Source organism: Eutrigla gurnardus (genome assembly GCF_963514095.1).
Source record: "Eutrigla gurnardus genome assembly, chromosome: 14".
NCBI classification, from domain to species: Eukaryota; Metazoa; Chordata; class Actinopteri; order Perciformes; family Triglidae; genus Eutrigla; species Eutrigla gurnardus.
In genome coordinates this window covers 26,805,605-26,829,773 of record NC_139937.1, presented here as the reverse complement: position 1 = coordinate 26,829,773, position 24,169 = coordinate 26,805,605, and the positions used below count along the sequence as shown (strand labels likewise).

Genomic DNA, 24,169 nt, shown 5'->3' with positions numbered 1-24,169 from the left:
TGTTCACATGCTCCCAACAGCCCTGACTGCTTCAAATGACAGGTGCCCACACACACAGCCAGCTCACTGACTTGTCACACACACACACATACACACACTGCAGTGTTAGTCCAGTTAATAGTGCATGCATTCCAGACACACATTCAAAAAGCCCAGACTGCCCTTCTCACAAGTATGTAAATGGACACACACACGATGACATACTTGAGCACATGCATGCATACAAACATACATGTGTGCACGATCATACACACGGGTTAAACATGGACGAGTACCGCCGTGAGCTCGTCAGGCTCTCCCCTTTCATTCACTCTCCACCTCCTCTCCATTCCTTCCCTTCCTTCCCTCTCTCTGCTGTGAGGATAATCAGCCCAGCATTAATACCTGCATTCCAACAGGCTGCAGGAATGTCTTAACAATGAAGCCTTGTGCAGGTGCAGAGAGACAGATAAAGAGAGAGAGACCTCAGTGATTAATACATTTAAGAAGTGCCACAGTGAGGAGTCACACGGCTGCAGCATGTGTACCAAGTGAAACACTTTGACGAGTAGGGATGAACACAGCTGAGTGGAATGCACTTGGCTTCCCCATGCCACCTCCGACACTCGAGGCCGGGTCCATAAAGATCCTATCAGGTGTACTTGCTGGACTCGTGCAGGCTTTGAGCCCGGGACGCGCTGCTTCATCAGTGAGTGAAACTGCAGCATTTCCATTCATTGATTTTCAATGATGTCATATTGGGACGGTGGATTGTATTGAGTTGTTTTACAAAGTGGTCCAAGTTACAGGTGGTGGGTCAAATAAATCGACTGTCAATCATTTTGATAATCTTTTAATGATTTAAGTTCTTAGCTCACGTGATGCCTTCGTGGTCCATTATGTTTTGCATCCCTGTTAAATTCATATTTGATGGTTTTGGACTGTTGGTCAGACAACCAAAGTCATTTGAAAAATGTGGTTTTAGGAATCTGTGATTCATTATTTTACATCTGGAAGACGATAGTGTGATGTATTTACAAGGTGGTAAAATATTCCTATTAATGTAATGATATTGATTTCCAGCCATCGGTAGAAGCGAGACATAATGAAAAGCAGTGACCTAGTGAGTGCTCCATCATCCTCCCTCTTCCCCCTCCCTCTGCCCGTCCCCCTTTGTCAGGCCTTATTATTGAACATGTGTCCTTTCTGCCCATGCCATTAACCAACCCCACCCACACACACTGCTTTCAATGGACAGGCGCACACTCACACACACACACAGTGCAGCAGTGCCCCAAATTGCTAATTGACATGTGGAGTCGGTGCATCTTTCATCATTCTCCACGGAGACGAATCTAAAAGTGTGTGTGTGAGTGTGAGTGTGTGTGTGTGTGTGAGTGTGTGTGTGTGTGTGTGTGTGTGTGAGTGTGTGTGTGTGTGTGTGTGTGTGAGTGTGCGTGTGTGTGCGTGAGTGTGTGTGTGTGTGATGTGAGTGGGGAATGGGATCAAAGGGGGTCCTCCAAGCTGCCTGTCCAAGACCTCTCAGCCTCCATCAGGCATCCAGGGAAGGCTGGCTCTCTACCCTAGTACAGTATGTTCAAGCAGGCTTCCCGCTTGATGATCATTCAGTACGAATAATTGTTACCTAAATTGACTCTTGCTGCTGCAACATGCCTGGAGCAGAATGCAAGATGCTCTCGAGGCAGAAAACTCTGGGTTTATAATGACTTTATCCCTTAATAACAAGAGGCTAAATCAGTTAGGCACACTGTAAGTCCAACATTATCCCGACAATAACTATCCATCACGTTTGTCCATCATTTAGCCTGATGGAGTCATAACCCAATTGAAAGGCATTGATTTTGGATTAAATATTCATATGGACCGGGAGGAAGCTTGTACTTTCCCCCCCCTGCCAGACCGAATCAGAATGAAAGCTACGAAACTCCACTCCCCCTTGAATTACCGGAATATGGACACAACAGATGAACAACACGGAAGGTCGAATTACCCAACAATAACAAATCTGGAAAAATACACTTGTATTTACAAACTCAAGTTCCTTTGTGAATATTGTTGCACCACTGGGAAACCAACAGTCCTCTGCCTTGATTATGGTCATTAACTGAACTGTCAGTCAAAAACAACACATAAATAAAAGAGAATCATCTTCCCTTCCTCAGCATCGCTAGGGGTTTCAGACACCCTGCTTCTAGTGGCCCCTTCTGCTCAGGCTATTGTGATGATTAGACAACACACGGTCAGGAGGATGCATGTATTCTGTCTCCCTGGCAGGGACGAGAGGCAGATGACGGATGGAGGACGATGAGTGAGGAGGGATGTAGTGGAAGGAAAAACACACTGATAAAAAGAGACGATCCACAGAGCAGGGAGTATAGCAGGGGTGTGGTAAAGAGCGATTTCCACGGAGAAATGTAACTTACAGACTCAAACTAAAGTTGGGAACAGGATGTGACTCAGGGAGAACATTAACAGTCAGAGCATGGTAATGTTACTGCTCTACTCATCTCTTTCAAAGTCAAGTTCACACAGGCAGAGAGGAGGAAAAGGGGACGTTAGTGCTGCGGTGGTTGTTTTAGAGGGGCTCAGGTAAGCGAAACCTCCATAAAACAAAGACTAGGTATGTCTGTAGGCGAGCCCCGAAAGCTGACACTGGATCTGTCCATTGATGCCACTCCGGCCCGGCTCTCAGGTAACGTGGGGAACTCCCCCTTTTTTTATTCTCACACAAACAGAAAATGAAGTCATAGCGAACATCCGAAAACACTGACATAAGCTGAGAACTATATGGAGGTACCACCTTTCCCCTCCTCCACCTCCTCCTCCTCTTCCTCCTCTTCCTTCCCCTGCATGGAGGATTAATGTTGCCACTCCTGTCTCCCGGGTCCCCACGGCTCGGTTAAAGCAATAAGATCTCATTGTCAAACAGTGACCGGCCTCACCGGAGAGGTTAACCACCGCTGCTTAACCATTAACTAGATTAAAGTTGGGGGGGGGGGAGGGGGGCGCACAGGAATGTTCACAGATGGAAAAGGGAGATAGAAAGAAGAGTAATGGCAGTGGTTTTGAGCAACAATTGTTGGCAGTGGTGTGTGAACTTGCACACACACACACACACATGTTCACATGTGTACACACAGAACATTCTGCTGCCGAGTGAACTTTAGGTCCACCCTCATCTTGCTGGTTATCATTATGCGATGCCGATAAGGGAGGAAAAGAATCCCTTGAGGCTCCACTGCATATTTCTGAAACCACTCCTTAAGAAGCCAAATCCTACTGGGTCAGAGATGCATTTGAATATGAGTCTACAGGCTTGAAATTATGCCTCAGTATCATAGGAAAGTGTACAGTACAGTACAGTACAGTACAAGCAGGTTCAATTAGCAAACATGCAGGTTTACTCTCCCCACACCCGGCCAAGTCAGTAGTGTGTGGAAAGACCTGAAGTGGTAATGGAAACCAAGTCTTTGTGTGCGAGTGTGTGTGGCGTCTTTGGAAGGATGCATTCAACAACTGCTGCTGAGGCAACTGTTGATGTCTGAAAAGCAACAGCTTGCGGGTCTCCCAGAGGACCCTCTGCCAGCCAACAGTCAGATGGAGGGTTTAGGGTTGGAGGGGCGCAGGGGTTAGGATTTCTCCTGGCCAGGAAAATGATCTCTTTGGCCACAGATCCAGGCTTTTCCATGACATTCCCCATTCCTAATTGGCATCCCTCAATCCCGACGTTACTCCGCCTGTCTGATCCTCACTGCTGCTATCTCTGTCTGTGTCGCTTTTGTTCGTTTCATCCACTATGTGATTGATGAGAACAGCTGGACGAGAGAGGAGTGGACTATAAAATGAAAAAAAATGTCCACGCCAGAGACAAAACATGGAGGCCGTCGTATTTCCTCGCCATTTTAGGATACAGATCTGTACAACGAGAGGTTCGAAAAGCTCCAGCCAACCCCTGTTGTCTATTCATACAACGCTCTGAGAAATAGCGGCTCTTATACGCATCTTGCTACAGCACTCTCGGGCTAAATGGATTGGCAGCACTTAACCTAGTCTCTGCAAAAGAGCTTTGTGAATTTTCAATTTCGCTTCAACCCTGAATTTCCTCCCCCATCACCGCCACCATCACACACACAGACAAGGACACCCATACAGAGACATGTAGCCTCTTCTCAAGGCTGCATTTTAAATTACCCATCATCATCATCTTCCTCCCTGGAGACAACAACAAAAAAAGACTGCACGGTGGTTCAACAACAGTGGGCTAGTAATCATCTCTCATCCCATCCCTTGATCTCCCATCGTCTGCCCCTTCCTCCCTGCTTCCTTCCTTCCCTCCCTACGACTTGCACTAATGACAAGACGGCATCCTCAGAGCAACAGATGAAACCAAAACAACTTCAAGACAGCTGCCCCCCCCCCCCCCCCCCCTCTTCTTGATATTCATGTCAAAATGAAACTTAAAAATCGAGACTCAAACAGACGGTGGCAGATACCGTGCTGGAATGTGTTCTCTCTGGAAAGCGAGAAATGTGGGGGAGGATGGTCATTCTTATTTAAAAATCATCAATAGTGGCCATAAATCTGCTGAGGGAGCGTCTCCGGGGGAGGGACGTAAAAGCAAACAGAGTCCGTCTCCCACTAAAAACCCAGCGGGCAAGCTTCCTGATGCTACGCAGGGTTATTAACTGTGAAGCACTAAAGCACAGTGGTCAAGTCGGGCAAAGACAACATGGTAAATCACAGCGAGCAAACACACAGCTGGACGTGGTAAAAAAAAAACAACCTTCATTGTAAAGAACAAAAAACAAAGAGGGAAGGGTGAGACAGAGCTGGGCAGAGAGACGGGCAGGCACACAAAGATGGGAAGTCGAACAAAGCTAATCTGGTGAAATACACCTTTTGTTTATGTATGAGCAGCTTTGGCTGCAGCTTTTTGAAGCTATCGCGGGGGAGAGGAAGATGAAAAAGCGGGAGGATAAGCTCCACAGGGTCGGCTATGATCCGCATCGCTCTCGCTAACTGACTTCAAACCAGCACATTTGCACGCAATACCCATCTGCTGATTGCCCCGGTTGCCGATTGCCATGCTCACTAGCCAACATCGTGCCATCACACCATCGGCTTTAATGTGTCGTTCACTGCAAATGATAAACACGGTGGGTGTCTGGCTGAGATCCCCCTCCTCGGAGCTCAATGGATACGAAATGGACTTCCGAAACACACGCCAACCACAACACAGCATTTCGTTTTTAACCGGCTAATGTTTAAGTGGTGTCACCCCCCCCCCCCCCCCCACCTGGTTGTTGGGCCTAGTGAAACCCACAAGAATGCACCCCAGCTGTGAACAGACCTATAACACTGCCTCCAGATGGTGAGATGTATGCCGCATTGTGGCCACTTGTTTGTACGTGGATTACTGCCTGCGACTTGTGGTGGTGTTGGTGGTGGTGGTGGTGGTGGGGGGGGGGGGGGGTTACAGCGAGAAAGGAAGACCTCGTCCATAGAATTTGAAGTGATGACAAACAAACGCACACATTACGGTGCGAGCTCCAACGTGTCTGGAGGAATGCCACTCATTCCACCTCAGAGCTCCATCACTGTCAAACACATTGGAGCACACGGAGGGTGAATGAATCACCCCAATAATTACAGCCCTACCATTCCAAGGCCCACTCCCCCACAGGGGGGGGGGGGGCACACATGAACTTGCTCTACCAAAGAAACCACTATCAATCTGTCACTCACGGCTACACAAGCTAAGCTTCAGTGTTGCGTAACACCAGAACCCTGTTAGGGACTATGTGTGTGTGGTTCCGTGTGTGTGCACGTGTGTTAATTTGTGGTTGTGCGAGTGCACCCCACCTGCTCATGACCGTATATTTGCACGCCTGCTATTATTTTGAATGCAAACATGTATATGCTTGCAAAAAGACTGAAACCAAGTGCCCTTGGGACAGTTGTGTGTAAAAAAAAAGGTCCCCTGGCTTTTATCTCCTCGTGGCTATATGGCTCTTTTTCTGGCTTAATACCATAATAATTACACATCCCCAGGGGGTGCACTTTTGATGCGGCGCTGGCGGAGGGGGGGATACAGAAATTAAAAGTGAGGAAATGACTGTGGGAATTAAGGTGGCGATAGACAAAGACTTGTTGGACTTAAACACCTTGAACTCAGCCGATGCTTGTCACTGCGATTCTTTCCACTGGTCCCAGACCACTTTGGAGTCTCTACAGTTTAACTCAAACCCATCTGACCATTGACTCTCCTTTAATGTCACGTTGTTCTTTTTATCCACTACAAAAAAGGGCACATTTTAAATGAAGGGAGGACGTAAAGCAGCGCCAGTGTGAAGACTGCCTCATGAGGGTTGTAATGTATATTCTTTTACAACTGCTTAGGAAATAGTGTCCGTAATCTGAGCGACATCGCAAACTTAAAGATGCTAAAAATAAAGTCATACATCAGCATGTTTCAGGTGTTGATGCTGAAAAGGCTGATTGGCATCTCAGGAGTGTATAGAAGAGGAGCCATTTTTCCAACATGTCTAGGTGAGCGGGGGTCAAAGGGTCAGCGGCGGTCCCGGGCCCAGGCACGCCGAGCACTTTTGGGGCGCCGCGGGCTGTCATGCAGCGAGTATACATGTCACAACTAAACACATAAATACAGGCCTGCATGCTATATGTCGTCACACAGCAGATAGCACGGGTGCTACGTGTCCCGTGGCTCCATTTAGTGCACTCCTACGCCCAGAACTGGACATAGTTGGAGGTCACCAGTGCATGTGACCAGTAATTGTGAGAATGTGGGTCTGTGTGACAGAATCCCAGCGAGACCCAACAAGAGCTGCTATTATTAGACAAAACTATGCGAGGGGGAGGACGAGAGAGAGGGAGGGACGGAGACTTCAGTAAGCAAACTTTTTCTTTAAAGGAAATCAACATTTGCAGCACCAAAGTGAAATAATGACTTTCCTTCCCCTCAGACTTCTGAGCACTATCGGGGGATGCAGGGGGGGGAACTCGGCACCTGGAGCCGAGCCTTTAAATCAATGCACCGCAGCTGTACGGAGAGGGGTTTGATCTACGCTGCCTCCATCAATTACAGGGCACCTGTTAAAAGGCTCCATGTAGGACAGACAGACAAACAACCGTCTCTGAGGCCAGAGAGGAGGCAGGCATACTGGAAAGGAGATGTGGGGAGTGAAAAACAGAACGCTAGAGCAGGTAGACTCGGGGATGGACTTGGTGTCGCATAAAAATTGCAAGAATTTGTGACACACTGAAGTGAGACGATGAGAATTATTCAAAGATGCAGTCAGTACAGTGAGAGAGAGAAAGGAGAACATAGAGCGATGGCGGTGGGGTGGGGGGGGTGGCGGCTCCGCACCCTCAGCCCCGCCCTTTATAGCTCATCCTGCTTCAAACAGGCAGACTGCCGCACAGGCAACAAATTAAAAGAACTTCAACGAAATGCCCACAAAGCAAATCTGCAGTCATATGGGAGCAGCTGAAGGCTGAAACGTACATTTTCAAGTCAAACACATGAGATTTATCTCCAGTGATCTCTCTCCAACTGCACACACACACATATATGTATATATATATATATGTACACATATAGACATGCATACACACACACACATATATAGATATGACAGAGAGCATAGCAGATGAATCCCCGTGATAAATGTATAACGAGGTCAATAATAAACGTGCAGCCTACAGCAACACAGCACCTCCTTGATGGATAACAGGGTCTATACTTGGCTTTGGTCAGTAATAAAAACTGTTTCCCTCGTAAAGATCATATAAGGCCAAAGTCAAGTTGAATTTAAATTGGCTTAGTCTCCCTGGCAGCACCCAGGGGTGCTGAGGGTGAGGCGCGCTGCCAGCAAAGGAGACGCAAATCCCGCAGATCAGACATCAAAGCGCTGGAAAGTGCACCCGCAGCCAGACATAGCAGCGTGGATGAGGCTCTTCAAAATAAAAGCTTCTAAAAATAAAATGTGTAACGTCCAAACAAAACAACATGTTTGGAAGTTTATTTTGTAGGTTTATCGTTAGAGATGCACATGACGAAATGCTTTATTCTGATTTTGTGTTTTACCTCGACAGTTCCCTGGCGTTTTATCGCGCAGGCTCCTGTTTGGTGTCGTTGGACGGGTCCGCAGGGAGATAACGGTGCGCGCCTTTTAAAGTGCACTCAAGTGCGGATCTGAGACTTTGCCGCACAACTCCAAAGAGCTGCTATTAACCCTTGAACGCCTCATCGGTGCAGATAAACTGTAGCCCGTCGGCTGCTGTTTTACCAGTTGGACTACTGTTGGAGCAGAACCGGCTAGAATGTCGGTTTCGGACCTCCACCTGCGGATACGTGCGTGTCCTGTTTATCCGGTAACAGGTCGCTCAGACTCGAACACCGTAGAGCAACACATCTAAAGCAGAAATAAGGCTCGTTAATGAGCCGCTGCTGACTGCGGCACGGAGCACAGACAGGTCCGTCCTGTTAAAACCAGGTTAAGTACTGGAGCCATGAAGGACGACGCAGCCCGTTATAAAGTTACACACAAACACGGGCTACAATGAAAAGCAAAACAACAAAACCTTTAAAACCATCGAGCGGAAAGTAGGAGACAGAATTACCTTGAAATGCCCAAAGCAGCAAGGTGCACAAGAGCGCCGTGCGTGTGAATGTCGTCCCCTCCATGGCCGCGTTCGGAACTTTTCTTCTTCCAAGTATTCACTTTGTTTTTGTGGAGAGTGGAAATGTGGCAGCAGCGACTCTTCTTTCTTCTTTCAATGCAAAAAGCTTCCTGGACTTCTCTCTCTCTCTCTCCCCCCTCTCTCTCTCTCTCTCTCTCTCTCTCTCTCTCTCTCTCTCTCTGCTGAAGGAGTGCCTCTCTCTCTCACACACAGAAATCTGATGCTGCTGGCAGTCTTCTTGGTTGATATATTTGCACAAAAGGTGACCCCCCCTTCCCCTCCTCCCTCCAATGCCCCCCCCTTGCAGTGAAAGGACCTGCTTGACTAATCACGTAGGTCCACTGGGGCCTGAAGGATTTCTTTCAAGCAAGTTAAAAGTGATTTTATCATGAGGCTCTCTCATTGCAACACCCAAACACCCTTCATACAAAATAACTAACGTTTCTTATTTATTATCAGGGTGAAACTTCACTCTAGAATTTGAAGAGCATGAAACGTCCCGATATTAAATTATAAGTTATTCTCAGACTTGTTTAGTGATGTCAGCCTAAGTACAATTTTAGCTTTGAAATTTAATTTATTGCATTTGCTTGGAAATGATGTGAGGCAATGGCATGGCATTGGAAAAAAAACCCATCTACAATAGTAAAATAGGATAATTATTATTGATTAAGTGCGGAAATGCTGCAATTGTAGATGTGGAAAAGTAGCTCAAGGCCAGTCAACTAATCTTGCAGGATACCAATCATCATCGATCCCACACAGCAAACTAATTGGCTGGTTGGGAAAATAAAAAAATCTAAAAACCGCCCCCTCATTAAGCTACTTTTCTCCACAGACAAATTTTCTGCCCTGGTGAGGCCTTACATATTGCATTTGTCACAAATGACGGCTTTAATTTTCAAAACAACTGGAGGCGGCTTCTCGGGAGAGGGTCCGAACTGTCTCGCGTTGACCGACATACCATTCATTCCGAGACATGTAATCCCTTTAGAATCTGTTTGGGTATTTACAGGGTACGGCACGGTTCAGATCTACACGCTTCATGAGGGGCTAAAGTGGCTCATTCACAACACTGAGATACCACTCGGAGTGCTCGGAGCGCTATTGTGTGATTTATGAAGTAGAATTAGGGCCAAATCAGCATAAAGTAGCAGTTGGAACCAATAAATAGAAGTCAACCTTCCTAGAAGATGGCTTAATGGAATCACTGCCCATCTAAGTGCACAATACAAACATCCATCTCTTGGTAGTTTCTTTCTGGGAGACCGGCTGACTGCGGAGCGGCACTCAGTGATCGGCACACCCTGCAGGTAATAATAGTCCCTTGCAGAGCAGTTGCATTCAAAGACGCACATTCCAAACATAGTTGGTGCAAAAACAGCTGGTTAATATTTTCTCAGCCCCTCGTTTCGAAGATTGTGAGGCGATACTTTGCACCACACACACACACACACACACACACACACACACACACACACACACACACACACACACACACACATAGAGACAGTTGTTCTAGAAGACGACACTGGCAGGAGTTTGCATCTGTTTTAGAGTGTTTTATGGGACACAGGCAGCTACTTTACCCTCACACTGTTTCCTTCTCTGAATCTCTCTCTGTCTATTCCTGGCAATGACAGCAGGAGAGGAAAAAAACCTCCAGCTACTCATCTCTGATATCGACCCAGTCATAATCATCTCTCCATGCTGTAAAGAGGTGATCCGCTACAAGGCTCCCGTCCTGTGGTGAAGGACTTAGCGCTGCGTAACCCTCCCACCAGACTTGTGTCATGCCGCATAGCTGTGGCTAATGCTGATTTAGCCAAGCGTGCGGCATTCTTACGTAAGGCCTTTTAGTCATACATACAGTAACAGTAGCTGTAATTTACTGTGTGGGCTCATTACCTAATGGAGCTGCAGGGGGAGATGAGGAGAAGGAGGACGGAAGAGGACAAAAAGAACGCAGCAGAGGACAGGAGGAGCTACAGGAAAGGAGCATTTAAGGGAATCTAGAGAGAGATTAGGATTAATTTAGTAGGGGAACAGGGGAAGGAAGGGGGTGCAGAATAAAGAGGAAGAAAGAGTGAAGATGCTTGGAGCCATTTCCTGACCTAAACTCAAAATCTGCAGCAATATCCAAAACCCACTCGACCCATCTTTAAACACAGACCCGTTGTTGTTTATACACTTAACGGGACATTTGTGTTTTAAGGTGGAAATCTCCTTTAGGTGGCTAAAATGTGTTGTGTGTTGCTCCCGCCTGCGTCTCCAAACAAGTGTCTTCAAAATTTAAGTTACATAAATATTATGCAGAATGTCCTATTTCAGAATGATAGCCTATATCATTGGATTATAATTACTGATGCATAAATGTGTTCTCTACTTTAATGTTGCAGCTGGTAGAGGTGGAGCTAACTACTGTACTTAATACATATATACTGCTTACAATGCATCCGTTTATTAGTTGATTTATATTTGTATTGATCTGAATCTGAGAAGTAGTTTGTAGCCTGGTTACCATTGTCAAATACATGTAGTTAAGTAGGGCTGCACGGTGGTGTAGTGGGTAGCACTCTCGCCTCACAGCAAGAGGGTCCCGGGTTCGATTCCCGGGTCAGCCTCGGGTTCCTTCTGTGTGGAGTTTGCATGTTCCGTGTCAGCGTGGGTTCTCTCCGGGTTCTCCGGCTTCTCCGGATGGGGATAGGTTCATTGGTGACTCTAAGTTGCCCGTGGGTGGTTGTCTGTCTCTACATGTCAGCCCTGTGATAGACTGGCGTCCTGTCCAGGGTGTACCCTGCCTCCAGCCCCCCCGTGACCCTGAATACAGGATAGGCGGTAGACAATGGATGGATGGATGTAGTTAAGTACAATATTTAGTATAATGTTACATAAAAATGGGAATACAAGATAGAAAAAACTCAAAATTGTACTTCAGTATGTGGCCTAAAAGTACTAAGTTACATGACACAACTACAAGTGTACGACATTGTAGACTCTAATTGTTCTCTCAAAGTGCACCAGATCGATGCTTTTAACTGATGGAGAAGCTTCCCCCAGAGCTCACTGGACGGTCCGAGGTCCATCCAACACAATCTCACTAAATCCAAATGCATTATCACAGACTCTTGTGCATATTACCTCCAACAAGCTTTCAAACTTTCTTCATGACCGTTGTTCACCTCCCTGTCTTTTAGAAGCACAAGACCTTAGCCGTCTGCCTCTAAATATTGCCAACAGGAGTTGATGAAAGAGTTTGAACCCCTCATTCATCAACCCTTTTTATGCAGCTCATTAGTGTCCAGGTGGAAATTTGAGCAGTCCAACTTAGCCCACATGTCCGTGCCCAAAGCCATGTCCTCCAGCTCCCCACAAGGACCTTGGTATATTCCAAGGACCTTGGTATATTCCAAGGACAGGTGGAGTGTAATTCCTCCGGTGTGTTCTGGGTTCTCCACCCAAACAGACCACCCAGAGGGAATCCTCCTCTGACGGTCCTTTAAACACAACAGAGCATCACTCCTACGACTGAACCTCTTCAATTGGTTAGAGTCTTCACTTCGGACAGCACCTAAAGAGGCCAGTCCACCATTTTCCAGCAGAGTACCATGAGCCTTTGGGGGAGCTTCCGCTCAATACAGGCACTTCACTTCAGGCCAGAAACCACACACTCACTTTCTGATACAAATCATCAGAGCTGCAGCAAATACCAGAGAAGCACAAAACATTGCCCGATCCTCGGCAGCAATCTCAGCCAGAGATTCTTTGAATTCACAACAGGAGAGCTGCAAATGCACAACCTTGGCAGGTGCCATCAACACGAGTATCCAGCAGTTTTCAATAACTTCTCAAAAGGTTCTGAGTAAAGAAACCATCTGGCAGTTCAGACTAACAAGATCACACTTCAAAACCAACCAAACGTCCTTCGATGCGTCTGATACTTCAAGAGTCAACTAGGAAAACTTAGCCTCACTGTTTCAGAAGCAAAAGGAAGATTACAACTCCTTTCAGCCAGGTGTTCACCGTGGTAGTGTAGCTAGTATTCATAATCATAATAATAATAGCTATTTTGTGAAACACAAAATACAGCTAAGGCTGGTTACAATGTCAAATTCAAAGCATCTAAATCAGTGCAGCACAACCTGTGCCAAAGCCTGTCACCTGCATTACCCACAATGCAGCTCGACCGACCCTAGCGTCATTACAAAAGTTCAAATTCCTTCCCAGGAGGACATTACGGTCTGTACCACATTCCATAGCAATCAGTGTAAAAGCTGTTGAGACACTTAACAGAAATCCATTCAGGTGAACAAAAACCAAAGTCATGGCCAACAGACTGAAAGACAGACATCTTTATTTTCCATGGAATATCAAACAAATCCAAAATTGCAAAATTTATATTTAAGGTCATGTAAGCAAAAACCTGCTGGCACTGAAACCTGTCAGCGTGTTTAGACTTCAATGGAAATGAAATCACGCAGTTATACGACACGTGTTGAAAGTCCTTGTAGGCAAACTGTCACACCTCGCAAAAAAATATCTAAATCAGACAGCCCACTTTATAGTCCCTTGTTTTGTGATTTAACAGCCCCCTCTCCATGTCAAAAATGAGGCTACCTGTCACGGAGAATATTTGACACGTCAGCCTAAAGCGAGGGGGATAAAGAGGAACGGAGACACGGGAGCACTACAAAGGGAACGGAGATGTGTAATGAAAGAATAATGAAGAGAACAGATTAGAAGTGGAGGAGGGGAGAACTTTTAATTCCAAAGTCAGAGGATGGGTAACACGTTGCCTCGGGGAATAACAGCAAAGTAGAAGGCATGGAGGGGGGGAGGAAAAATAAAAGAGTGGGGGAGATAGAAAGGGAAGGTTGGCTGTAATCTCGCATGAATTCTGATGTCTGGACGCAAGAATGAATCAAAGTTCCGAAGCCCCCCCCCCCCCCCTCCGCGATTCTTTGATCTATCCCTTTGTTTCACTCTTTTTGAGTCCATGTGCCCTCCATCTCTGTCCACTCTGATCTCTTTATAATATATATATATATATATATATATCTTTATTACCCCGCTCCCCTCCAGGCTCTCCTCTCTCCTGGCCTCTTTCCTCTTGGCTGACGTACAGACGATCACACAGCTGTTTTCCAGGCATTGATACATAGCGCAGAGTGAGTCACGGTGCAGGATCTGCCGTGATGCAGCACCCCACCCACCCACCCACCGAGGATAGCTTTACGTTAGCTGCCAACTGGCTACGGCGATCCGTGGAGTTGCCTCAAATCAACTAATCATCGTGATTCATCCCAGCATCGCTATCTGTCGTCCGTCCCATTGGGTTCACCTTCCGCCTCAGATGGAAAAATCGATTTCCATCACTTCGCTTGGCAACGGCGACAACCGCTGCTCCAAAGCGTCGTGCTCTGTGGGGCTAGTGTGCGTCTGTCGCGTTGGTTACAACAGGATCAAATGAGCTGCCGCTCTGTGTTGATGTTCCCTGAAGAGCTTCACTGGGACCATAATCTTTTAATGTGCGCTCGTGTCTATCACAGGAGCCTGACGGGGTGCCAGGCACAATACCACCCACTCTCCCAGCAACCCGGTGGGAGGGAAATCCTGTAACACTCGCCATCGCCGGGGCCGAGCTACAGGAAATGCTGCCGAACAATACGGAGTCACATACTCCGCCTCTGCTCCTATGGAGAGGGTCACTGCATCATAGAGGTCATGTGAGTGGTCAACAGGAACTAGGTCACATTCAACAGGGGAACTACCGTCAGTTATCCACTTTAGTTTTCATGGTGTTTAAAAGGGGGAAATCCCAGCAACATGTCAGTTTTAATTAGTGGATTTGAGTCTCTTCTTATACCGACAAGGAGAGAGAGGCGGGTTGTGGTGATAATAATGTAATCCACACTCGAATCCTAGAGCTGCTCCAGACAATGAATAATGAAACCGCTTCGCAACGTGACGACAAAAAGCAATGATTAGACTGGGATACGGGGACGCTGATTCACAGCTGTAAGACTCGGGTTCCAATAAAAATCATGTAGTCTCATAGGAGCTGATCATTTTCAGCGCAGCACAAATAATGTGTTTTATAAATTCTATTTGTTCTGTTCACATTTCTTCTGAATTATTTGTGCTAGGAGGCCCGTGAAGAAAACCACTCTAATCCACATGAAAATCACCTGTTTTATTTCTACAAATGACTATTTTAAGTGCTAAAATATAATAAATAATATACATTTAATATCAACCTCCTATCGCGCTTCATAAACGGACAATAAGGCAGTGAAACGCTTGGTTAGGTTTAGATAAAACATTATTGTGTTGAAATTATAACGTTGCAAATGTAGCAGAAATAAATAACAACCTCTGCTAGCCGACTTCCTTATTTAAGGTGACATAACAAGTGTAAATGTTTAGCTTTGGGACAAACATAGGTCTCTTGGGTGAAAGTCCTGTGTTTGTACAATGCCAACATTTTTTCCCTGTCGACTTGGCTGAACTACTTTGAATAATTAGTCATAGGTAACTCGCATGCTAATGGAGTTGACATTACAGTTACTTTATCTCTGTTGTCTCCTGGCATAAATAGACATTATAGGAAACAGTTAACTACAAATGTTAACACTAAATCTATGCTGTCAAAAAAAAATACTGGACAAACACAGTGTGAACCCAATTTAAGGGACGACTTCCCTTTAAAACCATTTAAAAGAGAAGATCGAGAGGCAGACTATTAAAAGCATCATTTTTTAAAGCAAGTGGCTATTTTAAATTGAATCCTCCACCCTGGTTTATTACCATTTAATTTCATGCCATGTAGAGTGTAGAAATTAAACCTGATCTTATTACTTAATTCATTTTTCATTGTCCTTAATGCGTTTTTACAGTTACAATCTGCTATGGAATTACAAATGGCAGCTTATCTACTTGAAAAAATGAAGTGGGGCTGTAAAGTAAAAGGTTAAACTACAGTTTAATGAGTTTCCAGACCATATAAATATGACTCTTTCAAAACAAAACGATTCTATTTCTATTCTATTTTTCATGCAGCTTCCTCTTTTTAAGCTCCTGAACCACAGTTGGCTTTTCTTCAGTCGTCTTTCTGAAATGCATGTAAATGTAGCTTTCAGGAGCAAAATTAATTAGGAATCAGCTCTTAGCTTTAAGTCTCCAACGTTTCTGCGCTTCACTTTCTGTTGCTTACACACACACACACACACTGTGCCCGCTGGGCTGCGTGGACTTTATCGCGCCTACACCGACTCAACATTGGCTTCATCTCCTCGTTCAAACCTGCAGGCTTTGAATACGAATACATAAATAATTTTATAGAATATTAATCATCCTTCAACCTCGGAATGAATTGCAGGCAATTGCATTTTCTCTGTGTCGGCCCTGGGGGTTGAAGAAGGAATGTGAAAGTGTTACCTCCTCTGTCAAACTTAAATGGTGCGGTTATGTGTGAGCACAGCCTCATTTGCATGTTCATGCTATCCGGGTGGGTTTTTCCTGACGTGACCTCAAGCAATCGTCCAACCTGATACTATACACTCTGATATGTGCACACGTTTACGTAACCGCTAACCGGTCAAACACTTTGTACGAATTCTGCCTAATCAGAACGCAGAGGAGCGTCAATCAAAGATGAGGTTCAGCATTAGAGATGACATGCTCTGGCAGTATTGTGCATCACATTATAATGGCTCCAATTGATGTTAACAGAAATTATATTTCCCCCATTGTGTGCTCTTCGTAAAATATGGATTCTGAAATACTGAATGGAGAAAGGGTTTCTTAATTTATCCGTTATTCCATTTCAATGAGTGGATTATACTGTAGGTGATTGTTAATCCTTTCAATCAAGTGTTCGAGCTCCGGCTACATTCGTCTCCATGATTTAAAATCTGATTTTCCCACCTGTTTGTCCGTTTGTGTGTGCTGTTACCCAAGTGAGGGACCCATCTGTGAGTGTCCGATGAAGCCTGAGCCATTAACGTCTCTCCTGATGCCAAGAGGAGGCCGTCTCCTGGGACCCAGAGTCCCAGACGGTCTCTCTCCCACACCCACAAACAAGACGGCGACCCCATTGATCTACTCAATCGGCAACCGTCTTTTGTTCTTTTCACCGCTGTCAAACTCCAATAATCTTGTCCCTCCGTCGTCTCCCCGTCCAACTGATCATCACTCCTCATCCCTCTCTCCTCACATCCACTCCCCCGCCCCCCCCTCCCTTTGAAACTACCTCTCTTATCCATAATAAGGGGGGTAATTATGGCATTACGGCCACAATGATTGTGCAGTGGCGGCTGAGGAACCGTGACACACGCTCACCGAGTGTTGCCATCGATACAGACTCCTGCGACTCCACGGGGGGCTTCAAGAGTGAAAATGAGGAATGTAGAGGGCAAAAAAAAAGACAGCAGACAGTCAAATGTGTGGGGAGAGTCACTGAACCAGAAAGATGTGGGTCACTCCTGAGTTTTAAACGGGTGGAGGGAGCTAATGTGAGTACAGTAAAAAGATGGAGTGAGAGACTGATGTGTTTGATGGAATCAACCCGAGCAACGAGATGAAGAGTTCAAGAGGAAGGCGAACAGCTGACGGAGAAGACTTGAATAAGTGAGTGCTTACAAAGCAGTGGACCCCCCCTCCGGGCGGCCGAGCAGTTTGTCTGACATGACGAGATTTAATGCCGCTCCGTTGTGGGCGTCCAATGAGAGCCACTCTGGTAGCCAAAGCCTGTTAATCACAGCACAGTGGTAGAGCCAGTGGAGGCAGGACTTTCAAATACATTCTGAGGGGCGGGGCTTTTAAATCATTTGTGATTTTAAGAGAAAAAGGTTGTAATTCCATGACGCATTAAAGATTAAAAAGCCATATTGCAGTCAACATATTTTGTCGCACCTCATTGCGTCCTGATGAGTTAACGACTCCTGCTGCCCAGCTCGCCCACTCACATCAACATCAGCTTCTTTTTTTTTTGGAATCAATTGGCAGCAGATGGTTTCTCCCGTACATGTTTTTTTCTACTGAAACCCGAACGGCTCGGCAACGCAGCACTCGGGCAGAGTGCATTAGGGGCCCCGTCCCGCACAACAAAAACATCAATTAGTCTGCATGTTCAAGAGCGTATAGCTGCATCCATTATAAGGGGATGATGCCGGTCATGTGACTGCACCAAAGTCCAAGAACAATTCTCCGTAGTCACAGATTAATCAGTCAGCATGACTCAGCTGCTACCGCTAAACAGAACTCTGATATCATCAACAAAGGGGCCCCGGGGCCTCGTGGTGATTCGTCATCAGGATATGAGGCAGGCTGACGAAGCACTCGACCGCTGGCAGAGATGAACAGACAAACGGGAAGGGTATGAAAGTGAATCTTTGTTTTGCTGCTTATTGACCTGGTTGCTCACGGAGGGACTGAGTGACTTCGTGTAATCCTGTACATCATCGACTGTTCAAAAGAAATCATGTTGAAGGTTAAAGCCTCTAAGCTGTTTGAATTACAAAGAACACGGCGCTGAACCTGTCCTCCATGCTTCTCATGACATGAGTTATGAAATCATTTTAGGCAAGAAAACAGTCTGAATCCTTCAGAGTAACTGTCCATCTACGTTTGAGGAATCCAAAATAACTGCAGATCATTTCTGAGAGTTCGTTTTACTTAAAGTGTGTTGTGTGGGATACACTGTGGATTGCCTTTTTTATTCTGACTTCGGCTGCAGCAGCGCTCGTTTCCTTTTATGTTCCTTGGTATTGCCGCGACCCGCCATTTAATGGCGGACTGCGTTTTGTCTTGTTTTTGTTCTGTGAAGCCCAAACACGCTTCCTCTCCCGCTGTGCACTTGTGTAAGCTTGAATGCCAATGAAGTTAGATTGAGTGATTTCCCTCCGTCAGCAACTGTTGCTTTGCTTCATCACATTCTCTCCCCCCTCTCTCTCTGTCTCTCTTCCTCCCCCTCTCCTCTGCCCATCTCTCATCTGAATGAACTGTGGAAGAAGTCAACTCTGGCTCATCTGCATGCAGAGCGCCTTGGTTCCAGCTGTGAACAGAGGATTGAAATGGAAATGGGAAGGGGAGAAAGAGCAAGATTACGCTCCTCAAACAGCGTGCACTGCCTCCTGGCCCACCAGCTGAGCAGAGAGAGAGAACATGGGTGGGTGGGTGTATGATGGGGGGCTAACAGCGGAAAATGTAGGAAGCTGAGCTATGCAGCAACAAAGTGAAGGAAGGGAGAGTAAATGTGGGGTGAAGTGAACAAAAGTCAGTTTTTGGGCAAAACTAGAAGATACAGAAGACTGAAGAAGTGGAATAATCTACACTGGAAGGCTGCAAATCTGTTAAAACTAAATCAAGACTGTCTCAAAGACAACCTTCCACACACACACACACACACACACAAACACACGTTCTAATGGACCAGACAAGATGCATGTGAATAAAGTCCGCCTTTGAGATGAAAGGACCTTGAACTTCAGTAGCTTTGCAAAGGCAGACAGACAGTGGCTGAAAGATAGGATCAGCTATCAGTGTGTGTGTGTGTGTGTGTGTGTGTAACATTCTACACTCTACTAAAAGAATACCGTTGGCCACGCTTCGGATAAGCATGCAAGGTTTGAATGATACTGGAGCTTGCAGGACACTTGCTCCATTGTACAGAGAGATAAACAGAGTAAAAAGCAGCTGAAAAGTTGTATAAAACGACACCATTGGGAACATTTAAAACGGTGATGGATCCTCTTTTACGTTACAATCCAAATCCTGGAATTTACTTTTTTACGCACACTTTCCAAATGTCAAGGGGGTCCCTCCAGCTTCGAACATTGCTATTCATGAGATTCCTGTGTCCCGGTGCCACGGCGGAGTGCTGGGTATTGACCTCAGCTGGAGCCGCCAGATGGGAGAAAGACGTGAGAGACGAGAGGGGGGGGAATAAACTGTGTAATGGAAAATGAAAAATGAAATAATGAGAAGAGAAAATGAGACCGAGAGAAACCAGGAGAACAATTCCTCTATCAGGAGCCAGAGAGGCATGACCCTGTGATTTGCTGCCTGCCTGTATTCAGCAGGCCTGGAGGCTGGTGCATAATGTTAGCCTAATGTTGTACCAGAAACCTCTCCGCCGCCGCAGCAGCAGGACCGGGTCGCCTGCTCTCTCCGTCGATGGGTCCCCTGTGGGTGTTTGCCAGTGGCCGTCGGTGGTCAAATACTGCGTTTGTGGTCTCCGTCCCTCTCTCACCCCGAAGTCATGAAGCCAACTGGTCCCAAGTGGCACCTAATCACGGCTCACAAGCCAGCACAACTGCTGAAATACCGTCTCTGGTGTCATTATGCGAAATTGGAAAATAATGTTTGGGGTTTTTTTATGCAAGAAGTGCACAATCTGCATTTGCACTGGTTTAAAAAAAGGCACTTATACGTGGCAGGAAAAGTTTCTCAGGAGATGTTTTGAAGAAGAACTCCGGCTAAAGAGAAGAAGAAGCTTTGAAAGCGGCTCAGCAGTTAATAAGATTTCTGCTAACAGCCTCAGCTCTCCCGTCACACTGTTCCTGCACGCACAAATTTACACAGGCACTGTCTAGGATTTTCTCTCACACACTTTACTCCTCTCTCCTCTCTCTCACACACTCATAACTATGTGCAAGGAAGACAGTAGCCCTTTGACAGCGGCGAAGGGATTGGCAAGTTTATCTCTTCAGGCAGGGGAAGATACCAAAACAAAAGGCCATTGACGGACTAAGGTTTCCTGAGTCCAAGGCCATGATTTCTTTAAATAATTGTGTGCTTGAAGTGAGTTCGTAAAAGGATGAATAGGAAAACGCAGAGACATGCAGCCGCAAGGGGATGGGAAGATCAGGTATATGAAAGGAAAACCATAAAAATGATATAGCAAGTAGAGAGCATATAGAAGTGGTCTAGGAACGTGGACAGGAAAATGAGAAGAGATGAGATAGACAGGAGACGTAGCAGGTTGGGAGAGAAAAAGAGGACGTTGGACGTCTTAGTGGGTCATGCTATGTAGAGTCGAGGTGAAGTCTGAACAGGTGAGTCTTGAGCCTTTTCCTGAAGATGGCAGTGACTCTGCTGTCCTGACATTAGTCTGGAGTTCGTTCCACCACTGAGGACCAGAACAGAGAAGAGTCTGGACTTTGCTGAGCCACATTTGTTTGATTTCAGCGATGGTGGTACCAGCCGGCCAGCTGAAGTAGAGGAGCGAAGTGCTCGCTTCGGGGCATGAGGTTTGACCAGTGTTTGAAGGTAGATGGGTGCCGTTCCATTGATGGCCCTGAAGGCCAGTGCCATCGTCTTGAATTGGATGCGTGCTGCAACAGGGAGCCAGTGGAGGTCACGGAGGAGGGGGGTCACATGGGGCAAATCTGCAGGATCGGGCCACAGCAGTGATGTTGGGGGTGCAGGATAGTTGGTCATCGAGGATTACACCCAGGTTCCTCGCAGTTGACGACGGCAATACTGTGATGCCCTCGACAGTGACCGACAGGTCCATGCGAGGGCAGTCTTTCCCTGGGATGAAGAGGAGTTCGGTTTTATTCAGGTTAAGCTTGAGGTGATGTGCAGTTGTCCAGACAGAGATGTCAGCCAGACAGTCCGAGATGCGAGTTGCAATGTGGGTGTCAGAGGATGGGGGAAAAGAGAGGAACAGCTGGGTGTCATCTGCGTAGCAATGGTAGGAGAATCCATGCGATGTGATAACAGAACCTAGTGATCTGGTGTATAGTGAGAACAGAAGCGGTCCTAATACTGAGCCTTGAGCCTGTCTCGAATGAGAAGACCAGCAGCCAATCTTGTACAACACGGCGGCTCGCTGCCGAATCTGTGCAGCTCTACGGCTTCATCTAGGGACTTTCAGAAGAAAGAAAGTGAGAGGAAAACACACGCCACTGTAGGTCTCCTACCTAGACAGAATGTGGAAATATTGGCACAAGAAAAAAAGAGATCGGCAAGCAAACTGGTAACTTCCTCCTCACACATCAGAGTTTAACGATTTACTTTCTGATATGTTTGACCCATTGATTTGCCATAGATGTGCAAACATGGTTTTCATCTACAGTGACGGAAGTGATTTATTTAATCTGGTTAAACTGTTGACTGCAATGGTGGACGTACCGGTAGTAGTCTAAATAATTTGCTTCTGTAACCATAGCAATAGCTCAAGGTAAAAATACTTCACCATAATAATTCCTGCATTTAAAAGTGTACAGAACAAACAAAGAAGTATCGTCAGCAAAATGGAGAAAAAGTCTCAGATGTAAACATTCTGGTCGGCAGCAGAATAGCTCTCTTGGGGTCATATGACTGTTAGGCAGTTTAAACTCAACTGCATGTTTTCCATGTAAGCAATTAACTCCAACATTGTAAATGTAAAGCAGTATAAAGTCAACCGTTTCCCTCTGAAATATAACTGTAGAAATATAGAGCAGTATAAATATAAAATGCTCAAGTACAAGTCAAAATAGTAAATTACTACTGCGGTACATGTACTTGTTGGCATGTTTAGACCTGTCTGATCAACTGACCATGTCTCCAGACATCTCAGGCAATGATATAGTAACACATAGAAATATGGTCAAAACTACAAAACGCTATATTTTAAGTCTAATTCCAATATTTGCAGCTATTTCATCAGCCTCATGTTATTTACTTAAAAAGAAAGAGTTCCCTGTTAGCTATTAAACATGCAGTCATACATCCCTAATGTACAATTCCAAATACTCCATAGACCCTTAATCACATTTTACTAATGACACTGGCAAATCTGTTCAGTTTTTGCTTACTTTCCTTTAATTGCTCCAAGTGCATTCATGCTTTGTCTTCATCCTTTGATAAAATGTAAAAATAAAAAAGATTTAAAAAAGCAGCTTCATTGGATTTCATGTTTCCTATGCCTTAAAGAGGTTGCAGGGATTTCTAGAAAGCAAAGGGTGGAGGCAAAGCATGATAAAGGCAATACAAGGAGCTCAGGGGTCTTAGCCCTGATAATGAATGGTAAGCCTGGAGGAGGGGGCATAGGGCAGTAAAGGTACTAAAGGATAAAGCATAAAAGGTAACGGGGGAAAGACGGGAGCAGGAAGAGTGGGGGGGGGGCATGAAAGAGAAAGGCGATGAGAGCGGCGATGAAGCGAGAGTGAGAGGGATCGTTTAGATTGGAGGAGAAGAAGAAAGAGAGGAATCAGAGAAATGTGAAGGTGAGGAGTCTCAAAAAGCTTCTCATGTCTCTAAAACTGGAGTATTCCAATACCCATACTGTTTAGTATTCCAGAAGAAGTGTAGTATGTGCCAATAAATAGTATGACAAATGCAGTAGGCCAAAAAGATGATGCATATTATCTTGCATATCTAGCCATTCTGACCCTGTTGGTTTAGCATGTTAGCATGCATTTGCTAATAAGTCTAACCATTGTCTTGAGTTTTGCAGTTCTTTGTTCAGAAATGCAAAGTATCTGCCAAAAAGACATTTTAAGGGCACTGGATGACAACTCGGGTCAAAGTTATTGCAACTCATCCCCTGGGGACCATGAATGTGTGAACACCATATTTCACAGCAAGCCAAGCTTTGTCAAGATATTTCAAAAAAGAATTTACAATGCCAACCTCACGGTGGCCCTAGAGGGCCCGTCAGAGGCTGATCAAAGTCAGCAAGACACATTGTCAATAATGCATTAGACCACTGACTGCTTCCATATCTGCACACTGAGTCTTATGTCCTTGATTTAATTCATTTAGAGTTTTAAACTTGTGCGTGACCGCCCTCTCGTTACAAGTTGAGCCAAGTTTGTAACAGATGGGTAGTGTAATTTGTCTGGGTCAGTCATTACTGGTGTATTAATCATATCCTGGTGAAAGTATGAAAAGACAGCTCACTGCTCCAAAATTGACTTTTTCACGACAAATAAGAAACTGAGCCAAGGCGAATAACAACCGACATCTTTTGTGATCGCTCATCAATTTGGTGTTGATTAACCAACATATACATTTCACTAGATTCTATGATCTTGCAACAATACATCTCAATTTAGAGATATCCTTCAGTTTCACTCAAGTGCTCGTGTTTACAGTAAATCCAACATGACATTAAACACCGCAAAAGGCCACGGAGTGCAAGATTTCCCGATCATTGTAAAGTGGATCTAAACCATCATCTCATGCACACACCATTTCTACAGCGTAACACGGGAAACACCTCGTCAGGGTTGCGGGTGAAGAGAAGCGGTTTCTGATACCGGTGCCCGTCGGGTTCATACATGGGCAGATTTGGACACCCCTGCATGGCATTTCTTTGGTGATCCCTCCTCCCTCCCACAAACCAATACAGGGAGACTGTGAGATGGAGAAATGATGAAGCACAGAGCTACACACACACACACACACACACTCTTATCTCAGCCTGTCACTGTGTCAACTATCTCCACAGCCAGTCGGAGTCACACTGGTCCAG

General features: G+C 45.7%; 1 protein-coding gene across 2 annotated transcripts in view; it reads right to left on the bottom strand.

The window, feature by feature from the left end:
• The window catches only part of bcam (basal cell adhesion molecule (Lutheran blood group)), a 46,316-nt gene extending 37,481 nt beyond the window's left edge, over window positions 1-8,835 (bottom strand). Inside the window, exon 1 of one of the 2 annotated variants that reach the window (XM_084027259.1) lies at window positions 8,644-8,835. In XM_084027259.1, coding sequence (XP_083883385.1) covers window positions 8,644-8,707 — 64 coding nt within the window. In that variant the 5' untranslated portion in view covers window positions 8,708-8,835. The remainder of the gene's footprint in view (window positions 1-8,643) is intronic. The other variant, XM_084027260.1, reaches the window with a different exon arrangement.
• Window positions 8,836-24,169: the final 15,334 nt, after the last annotated feature.